The 12,869-nt window shown below is 45.2% G+C and overlaps 1 protein-coding gene across 1 annotated transcript in view; it reads right to left on the reverse strand.

Annotated features, from left to right (window-relative positions):
• The window catches only part of ETS1 (ETS proto-oncogene 1, transcription factor), a 63,755-nt gene extending 53,189 nt beyond the window's left edge, over positions 1 to 10,566 (reverse strand). The window contains exons 1-3 of the mRNA XM_065652107.1: positions 10,474 to 10,566; positions 4,518 to 4,600; positions 2,617 to 2,761 (exon numbers count right to left, since the gene is read on the reverse strand). Coding sequence (XP_065508179.1) covers positions 2,617 to 2,761; positions 4,518 to 4,589 — 217 coding nt within the window. The 5' untranslated portion in view covers positions 4,590 to 4,600; positions 10,474 to 10,566. The remainder of the gene's footprint in view (positions 1 to 2,616; positions 2,762 to 4,517; positions 4,601 to 10,473) is intronic.
• Positions 10,567 to 12,869: the final 2,303 nt, after the last annotated feature.

Below are 12,869 nucleotides of genomic sequence, written 5' to 3' on the forward strand. Positions count from 1 at the left end.
TCCTGCCTTGCAAACCCCAAAGCCAATCCCCATTTCTCCGTGAAAGTGGGATCACTCCCCCAAAACGCTCCTGGGAGCATCTTCAGTCCAAAAGTGCTAATTCAGTGGTAGAAACTTCTTCAGAAGAACTTCTTCATCCCTCACCTGCCACTAACAACAGTGTTATCTCCCCTATCGCAAAGGAAAACACACCAGTGTGGAGCGGAAGGGGTTGTCAAAGTGGCCTTGGCCCAAAAAGGCAGCGCGATCAGGACTGATTCCGTGCTAAAATGATAATACCAGTACCAAATCTTTTCCTCCGCTCCAGTTTTGTGCCTAACTTGTCTCAGCCAAAAAGTATTAGCAGGAGGTAATATTAGGATATGATTACCTTAGGAATTAAACACACAGAGCTAAGCGTGGCTTTCAGCATCCAACATATGCACTGCAGATTGTGGGAGCAAGCTAACAAATAAAACTGGCTCTACACCGTGTCCAAACTTTTGCTTTTTATACAGAAAAGCACCAGCCCTTCTTGTCTTTATCAACACGCTAAATCCACATCAGGCTTTCCTTTATCCATATTGCTGAATAACCTTATCATACTTCAAGCACAGTGCAAATAAACTCACCCAGGCTTCAAAGGCAAAATATCTTCTCTAAACGCAAGCAGCTCTAAAACTTTTAGAAATGTTGTGGCTTTCTATTGCAAGAGGATATATTCACACTTGCATTTTCCTTGCTGACTTGTTTCTTTTGCCAACATCAAGACCATGAAAACCAAAATAGCCTCTAGTACACCAGAAGAATAGATGACAAATGGTTTTAGTGTGCAGCCGAAACACAAAGGAGAAATGAAAGACTGTTCCTAGGGGTATATACAAATGAGAGTTTCCTCTCATTTAAAATTAGAAACTGCTCTAGACTGAAGAAACAGCAGTATTAAAAAAAAAATAATAATCAGAGAAAGAGTACCTTGCATTGCAACAGGAAGAACTGAAAAGTAATTCTGGGGCGTTGCAAGAGAATTTAGAAGCCGACCCAATGCACCAAAAGTTTGATCAAAACCTGTTGAAGAAAATGACAGGTTTTGTTGGTTTTTTTTTTTTTCTGGCTTCACTGAGGTTTGAACCAGGCTCCAGCCTCTGCAGCAAGAAATTTCACAGACCCGGCATGGGGTAATGAAGATCTGGGTTGCAGATATGTTGGTCCCTGGAGAGAACACTTTCACAGAAAAGGGGAGAGGGTAGAGAAAAAAAAAAAAAACCACCACCACACAAAGCAAACTTTCCAGGCACAGATTTGCAAAATGTTTGAGTAAATCCAAATGCTGCAAGGGCAGATTTCATCAGAGCAGAGTTGACATCGCACTGAGAGAGGTCACCCACAGGAGTTGAACAAATAGCTGAAATAGGAATGGCTGGGAATAGGCAGCGGAGTTTTGCTCCAGAGCTCTGCATCCACACAAGTGCTCACCAAAGGAGAAAAAAAAAAAAAATGAAATGCCTGAATATTTGCCAAGGAGAGATTTCAAACTGTACATTTTACCGCAACAGTTGCTAGTTCTGCTGAACTCTTCAGCTGCAAAAAGTCTCTAAACATCAGGGCTTTTCCCCTCCCAAGGGGCCAATGTGCATAGCTAACGAGCCGGGAACAAGTCACAGAAGACCAGCACATGCCATGCAAAAGCTTACATGGGATTTAAGTGCTTCACGATAGGCTTATGTGGGACTTAAGTGAAACATAAACTCCATATTGGCCCTTTGCAAAGGTCACATTCATGCAACTTGAGATCTTTCGCTTATACCTGAGTCTTCCACAACAGCTTTTTGCAGAAGGACCGACTGCCTGTCTGACATCTGCCAGTTGCTTCTACAAGGAGCAGCCCATACTGCGAGCTCAGCTTGAAGATTCGCAGCTTGAACAACGTGCGGGGCAAGAATTAGTCACCGACGATTTTGTAAATGACTTTTCAAATTACAAATGTGTCAGAGGAGACAATCGTTTAGTCCAAGCTGGCGGGTTGCTTTAGCTGTGCAGCTCATTGCAACCGTGGCCACACATCTCCAGCTGTGGTTACCTGAAAAATGTGCATCACCCTCCCAAGCAGCAAATATACAAGAGCAAGAGACCCGAAGTTACTACCACAGCGGAGTTAAAACTCAGAAGTCTCCGTGGAGACCACACCGCCTTTCCAAAGCCACCAGCAAGGACATCAACCCTGCAAACACTATGAGAAATGCTGAAGATGCAGCCAGCACTTTGGCAGATCCACCTCACCCATGGCATCTTCCATAGATCTCCGTGACTGTCCAGACCCCAGGGAGCACTAACTGGGGCTGCAGACCCTAAATGCAAAGGGGGGACATGCAGGACGTCAAAACAACCCCCCAAAAGAGGAGAAGGGTTCTCTGAGCTGGGCACCACGCCATGGCGGGGGAAGAAAGTATCTCGCATCCTTCAGCATCACACTGAGGACGAGAATAGTTAAACAAAGCAGCTGTAAGGTTTTTTTTATCTGCATTCTCACCCTGTGGCGGGGCTTTGTGGCTCATCTTTTCACCTGAGTGGGACGAAGCGGGAAAGGCGCCATCCTGGTTCGCATCCCGCCCCCCCCGCCTCGAAATGGCGTCCTACCCGTGCCGTAGTGCTCCAGCCCAGTGGGCACCTCTTGCGTGGCAGGCTCATCCCAGAGCGGGCAGCAGGTCCTCGGCTGGCAGCAGGTGGCCTGAAAGCCGCAGGTCACCCAGGGATCCTCGCAGGGGCCGGCGGCGCCTTGTTTCTGGGAGAGGGAGAAGCGTCAGGGGAGCGGGACCCCAAAATGGCCGCCCCACACAAGGGGAAGGCGCAGCTTTCCACCCGCAAATTCAGACACAAATCTCCAGAACGGCGGGGTTTGCTCAGGAGAAATTATGCCGTCCAAACTCACCCGGCTGAGGGGTGTCACGATCAGGCTTTAAAAGCCCTTTTTTAAACAAAACGTGAGGGGAAAAAATGAAGGCGCGTGGGGCGCAAGATAGTGGTGAGGAGGGGATTCTCCTCAGGGCTGGTGTGGGGGGTACACCCGCCATGAGATGAGACACATTTCAGCCCCGTCAGCCAAAATTGTTATTTTTTGGCAGCGTGAGGCAGGAGGCCCCACTTTCCCGCCAAAAACGTGAGGAGCTGAGGGCCTGCACCCCGGCACTATGGGGGAGCCCAGCCCCGTGCTGAGGCCAATCTGCATATTTACGTAAATATTCCTACTTATATTGGTATTATTTGGGAATACTACGTTTTTATTTATCTTTGTGTTATTTGTGTTTAGATTTGTTAGTTACATTCATGTGTCCACAGACATATATGTGTGTGTACACATGCACATGTATACACGTGTAGCATACACACACTAAGTATATGCACATGTCTGTATATTTATATAAACTTGTATTATTACATATATATTATGTAATATACTGTATTATTACATGCTTACACATAATACATATATACATGCATTGATTATATGTGTGATATAGGCATGTATATAGCCACACATACATAATACTAGTTTATCACTGTCATTATGTATTACAAATGTTTGGGTTTATTGTGTATAAAGTTATATTTATACTTCACATAGAAAATATATGCGTTATATATACAAGCTTATATAGATATATGGAACTAAATCTAGGATATAATTTTCATTTTCTTTTATACATACATATTTATGAATATGTATGTATAGTGTATATGTGTATATATAGCTTATATACATATTTTCCTTATATTCATATGTGTATATACATACATACCATATAAGATATATAGCACATATATGTGTATATCTCTGTATAAGGGGATTAAAACATATACATACATACAAATAAATTGAGGATGTTTTATATTTTTTATTACTATCATTATTTCCCTGCAGCACAATAGTTTTGCTTCATTTCCAATCCACATTTAAAAGCCGAATGCACACGTGGAGCCATTTAAAAGAAAAATCTCGAGCTGTGTTAGAAATATTTCATGTGTCAGGGTGGCCTTTTCTTCCTAATTTGGTGAATATTTTGCTTTCTAGCAGGTCTTCTGTGCAGCCTGGTGTCTCAGCTCGGAGTTACAGCTTTCGTCTGCCCTCGCTTAGGATCTTTGACACTGGCCAGCATTTCTTTGGGTGAAGTTCTCCAAAAACTCCAGCCCAACTGAGTGAAGCTTTTCCAAAGCCTGGTCTAAGTTTGTGCTGGTCCCACCGCGTCCACCCCCAGCAGGTGAAGGTCGGGGAGTGGAGCCGCTGGGACAATGGCGACTCCAACAGTCCTCCTCCCAACACAAGGGCAGGAAATCCGATGCCACGATCTTATTTCCAGTCAAGGTTTGCAAGCTCGAGAGGTTCAGATAAGCTTCGGGTAAACACTCAGCATTTGGATGTTGCTCTGAACTACATGAAGCTTCAGAATAATGTAGCGGTTGGCACTAAGCCGTGTCAATGAATGGGCTGGAAAGTCACAGCAACCAAAGAGAGAGAAAAATAACCCAAACTCCTTTCTTACCATCACTCCAGGGTGAGCTAAACGATAAGGGGCTGCGCTGCTGATGGTTGTGTCCACATAGTAACTCATCATCTCAGAGGTGCCTGTGGAAATGGAGATGGACATGAGATGCCCAGCTGCAGAAGGCATAAAAACTGATATTATCGGCTAAGCCTGTGCTTTCTTACTAGCATAGAAAGCTAGGACCAGGCTGTCATCTTAATGAGTTTAAGCTGGAAAAGTTAAGAGGAAAAATATCTATATTAATAGCAGATATTGTGATTAGATGTGTTGTATCAACAACGCGGACATGCAGAGCCATTAGTGTAAACTGCTGAGAGCCTGACAATGGTGAATGAATTATCACCTGGAAGCTGATGGAGCTACTCTGGGGGAAGATGAGATCATATTTCCTTTGCTGTAGAGCCAGTGGGAAATTGTTGCCAACTTTTTTCTTTTGAAAAAAAAAAGAAGAAAATAAAAAAGAAGCCAGTTTGTTGAGATCAACACCTTTCCTGTAAAAGCTTCATCAAAAATAATCTGTTTCACAAAGAACTTTGCTGATTTCAAGAGACATCTTCTGTTTTCCTGTGTTCATGCCCCTTTGCTAAAGCTCTCCCTTGCATTGCTGAGACTTATAGTCCTGAATATTTGATTTTAAATCACAGATTAGCCCATTTGCGTAGCTGAGGTGAAGGAGCTGCAATCTGTTTTCAAATCTGGAGATGGCTTCTCCCTCTCTCCCTTAAATGTCCAGTGGAAAATGCAGGGCCAACTCACTTTCTGTGTTTTGGGGAATGTGACTTAGAGGTGCTGGGAGGAAAGAGTAAAGAGGGAGTAGCCTGGGATGGGGATGGTTACGACTCGGAGCCAAAGGGGAATGGCTATTTTCATCTCACTGATCCACAGCACAGCCTGAGAGATGCAAAAGCTGCCGCTGCTTTTACCTTTCCAAGAACACAACAGCTCCGGTTCCTCTGCACACCCCCCCTTTTGATTTCTGCAGAGCTCCTGTGCTACCCACTGCAGATGCAAACACTTGTCCAAGTCATCACGTTATCTTCAGCCTCCTCTTTCTGCGCTGCACTCAGGAATAGCTCCCAGAAGAACCAGGACCTAGTCCCAGCCTCCCCCCTGCTCCTTCCCTGCTCGCAGAGCCAAGGTCCAGCCACAAACCATCCAAACAAAGGGCAGATCCTGCTTCAGCTGCACCTCACTCACCACTTCAGCAAAAAAAAGGCCTCCAGATACCATCTCCCAGCGCTGTGACTAATGGCCAAACGTGAAACACCTGCGTGTGTATGTGTATTAAATTATCATCGTCATTTCCTGCTTGTTATTACTAACTTTTGCTCCGACACCAGTACTATTTTTTTTCTTTTAAACTTCTCTTTTTAATTCACAAAACTGAAAACGACCTATGTGGTGGAAGTACAATGAGCCGAATTCTCTTTGTGCTTAGAGCAACCCAAAACCAGACATATTGCAAGTTGCTGTGGCTGAGAAGCCTTAACTAATCTCAGCATCTGTGCACGCCCTCCCAGTCTGCTCTAACTGGGCGTTAAAAAACACTTTGGCTTAAATCTCTTTGCAGACAAAGAAGCTGCACGAAGCCCGTTTCTGCAACTCAGCTAACGAAGGGCAAAGCGCTCAGTCCCAGTTGCCTGCTCCTGACTTAAAATGTCTCTCCTAAACATCAACTGATCTCCCCCTTGCTCTAGAGTAAGGACTAAAGCTGCCAAACTGTACCAAAGGAAGACACACGCTGCAAAACAGAGACAGAGAAACCTCCAGGCTGATTCACCTGTTTCAATGACACACACGTGTCGGAGAGCGAGGAGTTAGTTTTAAAACAGCAGTTGAAACAGCAGCTCTTTTTTTTCCTGCTTTGCAGCTTGTGCGATAAGCAGTTGGGGGTTGGGTTTTGTTTTGTTTTTTCCTTTGATCGAGACACCTAAGTCAACACCGGTTCTCGAGAGCAGCTTTCATGCCTCGCTGAATGTCGTTTGCATCTTTCTCAGGACGCTGCTACCAACTGAACCTTCCAGCAAAGTACCACCCGTTGATGCTCGAAGCAGCATGTGCTTCGGTCAGAGGAGAAGAACTAAACCCATCCTGACACCCAGGACAAGGCTTCATAAAAAAAAAAAAAAAAAAAAAAAAAAAAAAAAAAAAAAAAAAAAATTAAGAAGATTGTCAGAGCTGGAAAGCAGCACCAGCAACCCCCGTCCTGAGCCCCAGACTGGAAAAGGGGAATTATCATCTCTAGACAGCAAGATTTATAACAAGGACAGTTTGCTTTTTGGTTGCTTTTCCCCTGCAAGCTGTACTGTTAAAAAGCACAAGTGGGTGTCAAAAATACGGTGCAACCTCAGCAACCGTTTGCACCCCGTCCCTGTCTGTTCAGGGTGAGTCCACGTTCAATGCAAATTAAATCTGCCTGATGCAGATTTTGTGGGTGACAACGGTTAAACGACAGAGAGATGCAGGTTTTAGGCTGCAAAAGGGACCTGGAAGATAAGCTCTGCTAGAAAAGGGCAGGTGAGCAGCTTCTGTGCACAAAATTATTGTGCTTTGGAAAAAAAAAAAAATTAAAAAGGCAAGAAAAGGCAAGATGACAGCAGAAAGGGAGCTCTGATGTGTTTTGTCCAGGCTAATTTTAACAGAACTTCCACCACTTCCCAGAGGAAACTACTTCACAGCCCAAAACATCTCTCACTGTCAGCAAGTTTCCCTGATGTCTGAGCGATATTTTTCTTCTCTTTATCTTCCTCTAATAAGAGCCTAACGAGTTCCTCTCCTCCCCTCGGATGCCAGTAGACAGCTTTAATGACCGCTCAGGATCTAAATTCAATGATTGCACTCTGCGTGGCAGGTAACTTGGCCAATATTAAGGAAATCGCTGTAGATTTACCCCAAGATAATCAAGATCCACGGCTTGCTGAGAGCTGTTAATAAATAGAGGGGAATCGGAGCCATTTGGTAAAACCCTTAATGACTTAACAGCTTGATTTCAGACTTATTGTTTGCTCTTATTATTCCTGTCTTATTGCGAAAACATGTGTGGGAGAAACAGCATTTATTTTGGGACTTGATCAAGTACCAGCCAAAGCTGTTAGACTCTTGGGCCATTGCTAAACTAAATTAAAATTTTAATTTCATTTCAACAACCATCCCTCCTCTTTTATGAGAGATTTTTGGTTTTTTTAATGAACTACCAAGCTTAGTTTAAAAAGTGAAAAGCTATTCGTCCTCATCATTAACACACACACCCCCGTGCAGAAGTTAGGAAAGAGTTAAAAACGTGTATTAAAATGAAGTAAACTTTGTCTATTGATATATGACAACCCTTGACAATATTCTTATATAGTGTTTTAGTATTATGTTGTTTTAAGGATGGGGAAATACCAAGATATTTCTGATTTAAAGAACGTGAATGAAGACTTTAAAAATGAGGAGCAGCACCTTCAACATGACCATCCTCCATGGGCTGCTGCGCTGGCAGCTCGCTGACCCAAAGCTGCTCAGTGATGGCCATTTTATTTTTGCATCAAGTAATAATTTATCATCTTTGAGGGGGCAGGGAAAACAGCTCGTGGAAATGACATTCTTCCGCAAGGCTTTAACCCTTGAAATCGTGGCGCTTTCCAGGCCGCCTGCCTATTCCGTTCTCAGGGGAAAGAGCGTTTGTTGATCTGTTGGCAGGTTGAAAACCTCGTGCAATGCGTCAAACCCTGGCACCAGCTTAAAATAAAAGGAGCATCCCTAATGCAGGCATGCGAGCAATAAAAATGAGCATGTTTCCCTTGCTGCCTATTTGCGAACCCTGGGTTTTAACAGATCGGCCACCTCCTGGTCTGTTTCATATCAGAGAATCCCACATTCATTATGATTTTAAAATGCTCTCGAAGATAATACCTGATTTACCAAAGGAAAGCCAGGCAGGGCAGTAAATACTGATGCTATGGTAAATAGAGCAATAGCACAATTGTCCTTCTGCACCTTTAATAAATACTCCAAGAGATGAAATGATTTGGCTGAGGTTACAGGGAGAAAGCGAAGGTGAGAGGCCGAGGATCGGAGCCCCTGAGCGACTATCTTAACTCGCCAGTGGTGACTGCAGCCGGATTAGTGATGCTGTAATGAGCTTGTCCGTGCCGTTTTTGGGAACGATGAGGATAACGGGACGGAGTGGGGAGATGCCTGTCAGCACATCACTTTCTGCTTTAACGCTGTGCTTTTTCTTTTCTCAGTGGGTGTCAGATCTGAAGGAGATCTGATGGTACCTCAAGAGCTGTCCCGTTTGGCTGGACAGACTTGGGCTGGGATGGATGACAGTGTCACCAGTGGTCACCAGATAGTGCCGGGACACTTCAGGTTTGGGCCAGTCTCATATACACACGCGCTTTGCTCTCTGTGCTTGGCAGTAAGCTGCTTTGTGCTTTAGATTTCTCCTTTGCCTGGCTCATTCCTCTACTAGTTAGCTATTTTATAATTAAACTAAAATAATTTCGCCATCAACAGCAGCACCAAATCTACAGCCAGCTGACAGCACAAGGAGAGGGTTTAGGTAAGATGTTGCCATTAAATCTCTTTTGGATCCTGCCACCTACTTGCAACTGCAGGAAGATGTGAATGGGTGGATGGAGGGTTAATTAGTTCATCTGTTATTTCACTCACAAATTTCCCTCCGTGAAAGAACAGACTTAGAGCACAACGTCACCGACGAGATCCTCAGCTGGGGCAAAGCAAAAGGGGGAAAGAACCTGTTGAGTTCAGCGAGGGATCCCCTGCACCAGGGAAGGATCTGGCCCTGCAAGGAGCACGTGTTCCCCATCTCAGAGAACCTGATCTGCCCCATGGCAAAGGGATTTTGGTCAAGGATTGACAACTCAGCTATAAATTTGTGGTTTGCTCCAGACTCCCTCTATGACCCACAAACATCCCAGTCACTGGGTGCATGGTACCATTCCCTGCTGCCCGGGGTGAAAATATCTGGGTAGCCCAAAAAAATATGGCTTGCCAGAAAATTGTTTACGCGACGGGCACGGGTGACGTTAAAAAAACGGCTGAATTAGAGGCAGCAGGAACAGCCTGTGAGCAGGAAACAGCTCTGGATCCAGCCCACAGCCCCCAAAGGTGTCAGTTGACAGCCCAGGATGGGAAGTCGATGGTAACTGTAATACCAAATGAGTGGCCACATGCAAAGCGATTATTTCAAGACTAATGGGAAGGGGAAAGGCCGTGGCTCTGCTCCTCAGGGACTCATAAACCCCACTGGTGCTTTTTGGGCTGGCTGAGGGGTGCAGGATTGTGCCCTTCCCAAGGCAGCACGTCCCTGCAGCTGTCACATTCAAGTTCCAATTCTTCCTGAAAACAAATGCTGGCACCTGTGGCACTTTCTGCCCTTTGCGGGATGGCATTGCTATTAAAAAGCTGCAGAGGTGTGGCAGTAAACCCCTTACAAGCATCCCCAAAAAAGACAGCAATCAGCTCTGGTCTGAGGGTGCCCACTCCTTGTCTGTCTGTCTGTCTGTGCACAGGGCAGGAGGGAGCCGAGCAAGCATCTGACCTTGAGCACTTCGCTTCTCCCTGAACAAACCAAACCCCATCCAAACAAAAATACAATTCGAAACATAAAAGGAACTGCAAATTTAATCCACTGTAATAATGCCAAGACGCAGCCTTCTACCTAGATGAGGATAGCAATAATGTTCTCCCGAACATACATATAAACTTTATATACTCTGTATTTAAAAAAAAAAAGGATTTTTAAAGGGAAGCATCAGCTCAGACATTTATAAGATCCTGCAGTATTGTTAGCAAACACACGAGTCAGTTACTGACTGAAACTGGAAATGGAGAGAGTAAAAGTACATCACCGGCAAAACAAATCGTAGATGTCCTGCAAATGAACACAGGTACCTACAACCCACAAAGAAGAGTTTAAAGCGACTCTCTCCCCAGCACCACTTACTACTTAGCTGCAAGACCAGGAGCAAAGCTTATGTCCTCCACGGCTTCCCACACTTGTCTCCGATCTCTTTTCCAACTACCTGGTGTTATCCTCTGCGCCGGAGCCGGAGAGGATGGAAATACCATAGTGTTTGCTGCAGGGCTGCCTATTCAAAGGGAGGGGGAGTGGTCAGCCCCGCATCCAGGGCGGTGGGAAAGGCCAGTTCCACACTCGCCAGCCAGGAAAAAAACACCTCTGGCAGCTGTCACACCGACGGGAAACAAAAATAATCGTAATATTGGTTGGAGGTGGGCATGGGGGCAGCCTCCTGCCAGCCTTTCCAACTCCCCCGGTGCCTTTGAGTGCTGCTTTTGCATCCTGTAAAGCGATTTGAGCGCTCCAACAGGCTTTGCAAGTGTTACTCAGGCCCCCCAAATTTCCTGCGAAGTGGAGCTTAATTCCTGCACAGAGACTAAAAACCAGACAGGCAGAGCAAAGCCAGGGTGAGGTTTTTTCCCAGCCCTGATCCTCCAACATCAGCTCAGCTGCTGCCTCTGCCTGGTGGTGCCTAATGGCAGAAATCGCTGTTTCCTCCCTAAAAGGTCCCCTGGGCACCTCTCTGCCTTTCCTGCTCCCATGAATATCCCAGGGCTCGCCAGGCTTTCTGGTGCCTGGGCAGGATCCAGCCTGGTATCATACCCTAAAACCTCTTATCATATGCCTCTGGTGCCAAAAAACTAGCCACGATAGCTGCTGCTTGCTTTTAGAAGTGTGAAAACTGAAGCAATCTCCCCTTACGTACCAGAGATGCTCTCTCCAGGCAGCAAAGCTGCCTTTTCCTCCAGGAGAGGGCTCCAGGCTGAAAATCCTCTCCAGTTCCAGCACAGATCCCCATCGCATCACCTTCATGAGCAACTGAGCCCCTGCCAGCAGCCCCAGGAGCGAGAAAAGGCCCGAACACCAAAGGTTACATGTGTGATGTCCTGGGATATTTTGTTTATGGGCAAAAAAGAAGGCTGGAAACAGCTGCTGTGGATTTCCCCTACAAATCCTAATAGCAAACTGTGATATAACAGCAAAAAGGAGGACACAGCTCTCATTGCCTCATTGCACTGATGCTGTGATATTCTCCTTGACAGAATATTTACAAAGTGGCTGGTTTTCAGGGAAGTTTGCAGCATCCTCACAAGAAAAAAACAAAATGCAGCATGTACATCTAATTACCATCCCTGGAAATCCAGGCTGAAGCACTCATCAGTCTGGGGAGAGAAATAACTCCTGGGGATGCCCTTTACCAGTCCAAAAATGGGTATTTTGGCTACTCCCAGCTAAGTGGACGTTTGCAAACTGCAGACCAAAATTGGATTTGCTGTCAGATGGATAATTTCTGCCTCTACAGGGCTTCTGTGGCATCTACTGCTGCCAAAAGCTTCCCAGAGACATCAAATGTGCAAAACTCCAGTGTTCACAGCCAAAAAGGACTCCCAAGTTCTTCACCCCCAAGCCCAGGAGACTGCTCAAATGCACATAATGACAAATAAGAAAAAAAAAACGCACAATATTTATACACATTAAATTATGAACAGGTCCTTCGAGGATTTTCTCGAGCTCCTAAATGAGGAATTAATCTCTCCTTTAGCCCTTGCCTTAACTTAGAAACACACAGCTACAGGTGGCCCAAATACACGTTACCTGTTGAACTCGCAGCCGTAAGGCACAGATCCCTCTTGTAGCTATTTTAACGCAGGAAATTATTTACAGGGTTCCCATCTTCTCAGGAAAATCTCCAGCCTCCCGGGCTTTGGTACAAAGGCTCGGTCACGTCTGAACGCCAAAGGAGTGGAAAGCATCCAGCAACCAATTTTTTTTTTTATCCGGGCAACTCTTCCCAAAGCTGCAGGATAACCCCGCTGGCAGCTGCAAACAAGATGTCTTTCCTCAGGCTGGATGCTTTGCTCTGCAGCAGACGGTTCTTCCAATACAGTAATCTATATATTAATATATTATGGCTGTCCAATCGACTGTGTGTCTGCAAAATAGAAAGGCTTCTGGTTTCGGCTGTTTCTTACAAGGCAGCACGACGGCTGCTGCCTGCAGATCACCTTGCTCAGCTTGCACGTGGTCACTGCTGTCACATCAGTCACTTAAGCCAGTTGCTCCAGCTTTGGGTTAAATTTTGGGTGGTTTATGGAATTTATCATCAAGCCATTGCGCATTGAGAAGTACTTTCCATTCCAGCTGGTTTGGATTTTCCTCGTGCTCATAAAAAAATGAAATGATTCCTTAATGTTTAGCTGAAGTAGTTATCAACGTTTTTTATGGAATCTGAGATATCTCATGGGTATTTCACAGGTTGTGCACTGGTAAGCTGCTTAAATTTAGGGACACATGGACACACACGCTCCTTCTGGATATGT

This window comes from Caloenas nicobarica, chromosome 26, assembly GCF_036013445.1.
Source record: "Caloenas nicobarica isolate bCalNic1 chromosome 26, bCalNic1.hap1, whole genome shotgun sequence".
Classification (NCBI taxonomy): domain Eukaryota; kingdom Metazoa; phylum Chordata; class Aves; order Columbiformes; family Columbidae; genus Caloenas; species Caloenas nicobarica.